General features: G+C 47.3%; 1 protein-coding gene across 1 annotated transcript in view; it reads right to left on the bottom strand.

The window, feature by feature from the left end:
- Nucleotides 1-4,198: 4,198 nt before the first annotated feature.
- SPECC1 (sperm antigen with calponin homology and coiled-coil domains 1) overlaps nucleotides 4,199-6,159 on the bottom strand; it is a 69,829-nt gene continuing 67,868 nt past the window's right edge. Inside the window, exons 13-14 of the mRNA XM_084272838.1 lie at nucleotides 5,020-5,079; nucleotides 4,199-4,760 (exon numbers count right to left, since the gene is read on the bottom strand). Coding sequence (XP_084128964.1) covers nucleotides 4,671-4,760; nucleotides 5,020-5,079 — 150 coding nt within the window. The 3' untranslated portion in view covers nucleotides 4,199-4,670. The remainder of the gene's footprint in view (nucleotides 4,761-5,019; nucleotides 5,080-6,159) is intronic.

Below are 6,159 nucleotides of genomic sequence, written 5' to 3'. Positions count from 1 at the left end.
ATGTCCAGCACTGCCCAGTGGAACCTGGCACATGTACAGGTCAAAAACTTCAGCTGTGGGTCAGTTCTGAGCTTGGTCCTACACCGTGTCGGTGAGCGAGGCTGAACGGCACCGGGGCTGTAAGAACCAAGAGAGTCTAGCATAGAAGAAGTTATTGCTGGGTTTAAAAATGTCTCGATGCTCAGTGCCCTGAGTCTTGTTAGGCAAAAGCCCTGTCCTGACAGGAAAATGCATAATCTCATCCCACACTGACACACAAGGTGCAGCTTTGCAAACAGCTGCCCCCCTCAGACACTTCCTGCTGGCAGAGCCGGTACCAGAAGCACAGAGAGATGAGGGAGGCATAAGCAAACTGATGAGCCAGTGCTCCCATTTCCATTGCCAACGAAGGGAGAAAGTCAACGAAGCAGAAAAATGGGAGATTTTTGACGGGTTCCAGGTCAGGAATCAACCTACAGGGAGGAACCAACCGCTCTGCCAGCCTGCGCTTATTTGGTTTGGACACAAACCTTGCACCTACAAACCAAGGGACAACACAGAGAAAGCCTGTGAAACACAACTTCAAATGACAAAGAGAAAACCTGCCAGGACTCAGAGAGAAGGTGTCTCACTGAGAGGAAACCAGAAAACAGGATTAAATCCAACCCTGCTCTGCTCAGCACGGCCGCCCTGCCGCAGCACAGCGAGAGCCGGGAAATCTCGGTCCCCTTGGCCTGCCCCTGACTGTCCAGGCAGAGGAAGTGGAACCTGGCAAAGGCAGAGAGCTCTGTGCTATCTTCCCTCCTCATCCTGAGATCCACCCCGGGCTGCACTCCGAGGAGAAACGTCACTCAGGATGATGGGAAGGACTCTCCAAGCCGCATCCTGTGCTGCTGCAGTGCCTGGGGAAGCACGGCCCACGTATGCCCCTCTCCTCACACCCCCCTGTCCCTCCCGTTTGCTGTGTACTTTCAGAAACAACTCATCAGCCTTTCTAGAAAACCTTCTTAGAGGGCTGACTCCAGGCTCGCTCCTCAACGCCTCTGCACCTTCCCAAGCCAACGAAACAACTCGTACCTTCCACGGCTCACCAGGCTTCCTGGGAGTCAGACTGTACTGCTCACACTTTGATCTCCTCTCCTCCAGCCACACGATGCCACATCCCTCCATGGAACTTCACTGGAATCCCCATCCTAACCATTCTTCTCACGTGCTCATCCAAAACCAGCTCCTTTGGTTTCCTGCAGCCTGACAGACTACCCACACACACACACACAGAGGCATGTTTAAGCGTGACTCTATATTCAGGGAGCACATGGTGACATGATGAAGAGATGTCATCTGCCTGCATCAGGGAAAGATCCATTACTCCCAAGAGGCAAAGTCAGAAAGGATTTAGGCAGTCCAGGCCAGTTGTTAGGGATACAATGCATTCCACCATTCCCATCTTCCCATCACACGTCCCGTTCTAGGCCACTTTCAGGAGAGTCTCAGATTTTCTACAGACTATCCCTCCACCCTCTAGCTTAGTTTGCAAACTCTCTAATTGTTAAGGCAGCTCTAGGTTTAATTTAGCAGTTGGAATTTGAGATGTCTTACAAGGGGCTGTGGATTTTCTGAAAGCCAGGTTGGTCTGCAGCATCTTGTGTGGGACAAATTTAGATTCATATTCAAATTTTAAGGCAGCATGAAAACCCGTGTCTAGAAATGTAACTGTGCAAGGTTCAAGAGGAAGAAAACACACACAATATTGTAACAGCTAAATGAACAGATAAACAATATTCTTACCCTCCAAAAACCATCTGGAAGAGCCTCTCCCAATCTCAATGTACCAGCATTTCCAGATGAGATGTGTTGTAGGTTGGAGGAATGAAAAGTAACACCGAGCAAGTGGTGAAACTGAGTGTCTTCTGCTCTACTCTTGTTCTAACTCCTAGGTAAGTCAAAAAACCTCAAGAATAAACCATTAGAATTAAGTGGGATTAGTGTTTAGTCTGTGCTACTGGCAGGCACAGGAGAGCGTGCAAAGAGCTGACAGAAACGTTGCTTTGCAGAGATGATTTAAACAAAAGCTGCCGGAGCAGAGGGTGGTTTGTAAGGTCAGACTGAGTCCTGGGGAATCAGATCGGAATCCATGTCAGCAGGGTGCTGTAAGCAAACAGCCCTGACACACTGGATGACACACAGGCTTGGTGTGCATCTGGCAGCCCCACGGAACACGCTGCCAGTGACCAGAGGGTTAAGATTCTCTTTCAGCTCAAGTGCAGCCCTCATGCTCTGAAGTGTTTACCAGACGCTGGGAATTAAAAGCGATTTTCTCATCCCTGCAAGTGCCCAATCCAAAGCCCACTGAGGAATATGGAATTTTCTGTGTTGACTTCACTAGGCTTTGAACTGCAGCCCATCAGAGAGAGTCGGGATCCCTGCCAAAGGATACCTCAGGGGAGAAGAGCCTGCTGCGTCCACAGGGCCGGGGAGCTCTGCACTGCCACTGCCTTCCTAAGCCAACTCCCCTCAGCGGCTGTGTCCCTCTTCCATCTTATCACAGAACATGAGACATCTGAGAACACTTAGAGCAACTCACCCTGTGTTCTCTAGGGATGGCAGAGAGTATGCTGAGAGATACTGGAGAGCTAATTCAATTTAGGAAGCACACTCTTGCAAAGAAAAGAGCTCCAGCCAGCAGTTAGAACTGCCTTCTCACAGTGCAGGATGACACAAGGAGCACGAGGGCACTCTGAGTGCCTGCCACTGGCCTTTTTAATCACACAGGCTCTCAAAACACTGGGATCAGACTTTCCTTGGAGCAATGGATCGAATACATGTCAGACTAAACCAAGAGTAAGCGCTGCTCTTCTCCTCCCGTGAAAGAGGCACGCACTGCATTCCACCAGCTTCCTCTCCGTTGAGTACACTCACTGACCTTGGCTGCTGCCATCTCTCCCTTAATCCTGTATTTTGCTGTGAGAAAACCAAAGTCTGAAATCAGTTCATTACTAATTAAATGGTAGAATTGTAGTAGTATTAATAAAAAAAACCCTGACCAACCAACAAAGCACTTTGGGGAAGGTGGAGTCTGTGATCAGCCACCTGCAAAGCCCTGGAAAAGGGGTTTCTTCTGTGCAATAGTTTGTTTCTATTTCATGAGCCTTTCTTCAGGAGTTAAGAGCAGTGAGCACACACTATTCTTTTTGTAAGTGAAACGATCTCTAGAGCTCCCTATGATTAACATTCACCACGCATCAAATCTGGTCACGGGGTTAAACACACTAACTAAACAACAACTTTCTTCTACCAGCATCATCTAAAGCAGCTAGGCAGCCCTCCATCAGGTCCTGTACAAAGCATGCTCTCCAAGACCTGCTCCTAGAATAAATTAAGCAGCCAGTTTGATCCTGCTATCCTTGGAGACAAACAGAAAAATTAACTTCATGAGGTGAAATAAGAAACGGTGTAATGGAAACGAAACAGTATCCTCCAGACGTTTTACTAACAGTGTTACTGAGCTGGAAAGCTCTTCTCTGCTGCCTTAGGGAGTTCCAGGATACAGAGAGGGGTTCCAGTTACATTCTTTATAACTTGGGGAGTGAAGTTGCAACTTCCATCCCTACCAATACCTTACTGTGGTCCTTCACAGGGTGAAACCCCTTCCAAGCCTGTAGCACATGGACAGGGCAGAGGCTGTCTCAAGATCCACACCTCTACACAGCAATTACAGGTCTGTGCTGATTATGCAGGATCCACACAGAAGAAGTTACTCCACTTAATCCACAAAAATGCAAACTACTGAGATGTCCCTGTATTGCTTAGAGTCATCACCTGATTACTGGCACCTTGCAAACTAAAGCTAGTAAATGGCATTTGCAGTATACCTATGGTAACTGTGCCTGCACAGCCAGCTGGGAAGCCGAGCTCTGGCTTCCTGTAGTAATCAAGTAGCAAAGTTGTAGTAATAAAGCTATTTCTCCTCAAAGAGATTACTTCTGTTTGATCTGAAACGAAGTCCTGGCACCTAGCAGGATCTCTTGGAGTTCTTTCACTGCCTGGTGATGGCACAGAGCGTGGTTTCAGAGTTACAGATGATCCTGTTCTCCTGCTGGTAAAGCTACGACAAGCGAAGTGGTTGGTACACTTATTGCATCAGGTGTGTGGGAATAACTCAGGTGAAGGTTCCACACACCTATGTGCATCTGTTGTGACGTTTTATAAAATACATGGAGACAAGAAAACAGCATGTATTTGGGATGAGTTAAGCATGTTTTGGCAAGAAGAGCATTTTTGTGAGCTTTTACATTAATATCAATCTCCCAGCCTTCCCTTGAGTGCCAGCACAGTCCACATTGATTTAGAACTTCATTCTGTAGCAGGTCTCCTTATGCTGGAGTCTGGTTTGAGGCAAAACATTCCTTAGCAGAAGGTATCCTCTTCAGAAACATCCCACACGTGTTTGGAAATGCTTTGCAATTTCCATGTGGGAATAACACTACAGATGAATTTGGTTTGTATAGATGGACAGTGGGTATTTATTTGGTTGCAGTCCCAGGTGTAATCGGGGTAATGGAAGAGCTTTCTTTCAGACTAAGAGCTTAGGTTGGTTCTGGAAGAGAAGCAAGTGGCTTTTTAAAGTGATCGTGTGCATCTGTAGCGTTCTTTGTTCTCTCCTCCACTTCTGTCACCTCTTGCTCTGCACCTCAGGTCTCAAAGTACTTGTAAATCTGCGCGACGTACTGCATGACACTCTGCCAGTCCGGGCGGTCTGTGTACATCATCTCACTGAGCTCCTGCAGAGGACAGACACATCGTCACATCTCAGCCAAGCGCCACACTGGCACCATCACTGGCTGCTCTGAGTAGCTGTGGCTACTGAGCACCACTTCTGCTTCCATTCCAGAGCTCCTCACAGCCACATACAGCATAGAAGTCCATGGGAATGACTCCTGGCCCAGTGCAGTTCTGAAACTCGTTAACAAACAAGCGCGACACATGCATCTTACGCTCCAAAAAGGTTTCTTCTACCTACAATCAAAGCAAGTCACTCACCAGGCTGGGTTTGATGCCTACACTTTCAGCAGCTTGAAATGCCAACAGCAGATTTCTCTTCTGTAAAAATAACCCAAAAGTTCAAAGGGATTAGCATGGAAGGCTGATTCCTGCACCCCACCTTGCACCTGGTTAACCAGTACGTTTAAATGAGGGGGTATATTTGATAACTGAAACCCACTAGATTCAATGCTTCCACATAGACTCTTTTTGCATTACCAAGGTAAACTTGCAAACAAGTTCTGTCTATGAATAGCTCATCTACTTCTGCCTGAACTCCAGCCCTGTTTTTGACTAACAGGTTCTTGTGAAACTGGTAACTGGGCAAAAAAGCCCACTGAGGCTCTGTCTTTATTGTGACCGAAAGGTTTTGGAAGAGGTAGGAACTAATAAAAGGCATTCCTGCTCACAGTGTAATTCTTGTTTTAATACATCCTAGCTGTGAAGTAAATCCAGTAAATCTGGGTTCCTCCCCTTTGTGAGGGTCTTAATAACATAAATGGAATGTGCTGACATGGTCTGACTTTTGGATACATTGCTGTCCCAGTGATGCAATGGATCATCTGCCTGCCTAGTGATCCAGCACTTTTAACATGTGCTCACTCAGAAGTACAGAAATCACAGAATCACAGTCACCAGGTTGGAAAAGACCTCTGAGATAATCAAGTCCAACCATACCCATCCTCTGCTAAACCATATCTGTGAACACATCATCTACCCATCTTTAAATACATCCGGTGACTCAGCCCCCTCCCCGGGCAGCCTGTTCCAGTGCCTGCAACCCTTTCAGTGAAGAATTTTTTCCTAAAGTCTAATCTGAACCTGCCCTGGAGCAGCTTGAGCCCATTCCCCCTCGTCCTGTTACCTGTCACTTGGGTGAAGAGGCCAGCACCCATTTCTCTACACCCTCCTTTCAGGTAGGTGTAGGAGGTGAAAAGGTCTCCCCTCAGCCTTTCAAAAGGGATACTGACTTCATGTTTGCCTGCAGCACTCACAGCATCCAGGCAACTTGGTGCTAACTCTTTATCCCTGCATTGCTCTCTGGGAGCTCAGAGCTGGTTTCCTTCCCCTTTCCATCCAGTCTGCTTTGTAAATTCTCAGCTGACACTTGTCTCTTCCTGTTGTTGCCACCTATATATT

Source organism: Gallinula chloropus, assembly GCF_964237585.1.
Source record: "Gallinula chloropus genome assembly, chromosome: 19".
Taxonomy (NCBI): Eukaryota; Metazoa; Chordata; class Aves; order Gruiformes; family Rallidae; genus Gallinula; species Gallinula chloropus.
The sequence above is the reverse complement of the archived record's forward strand: the minus strand, read 5'-3'. Positions and strand labels throughout refer to the sequence as shown.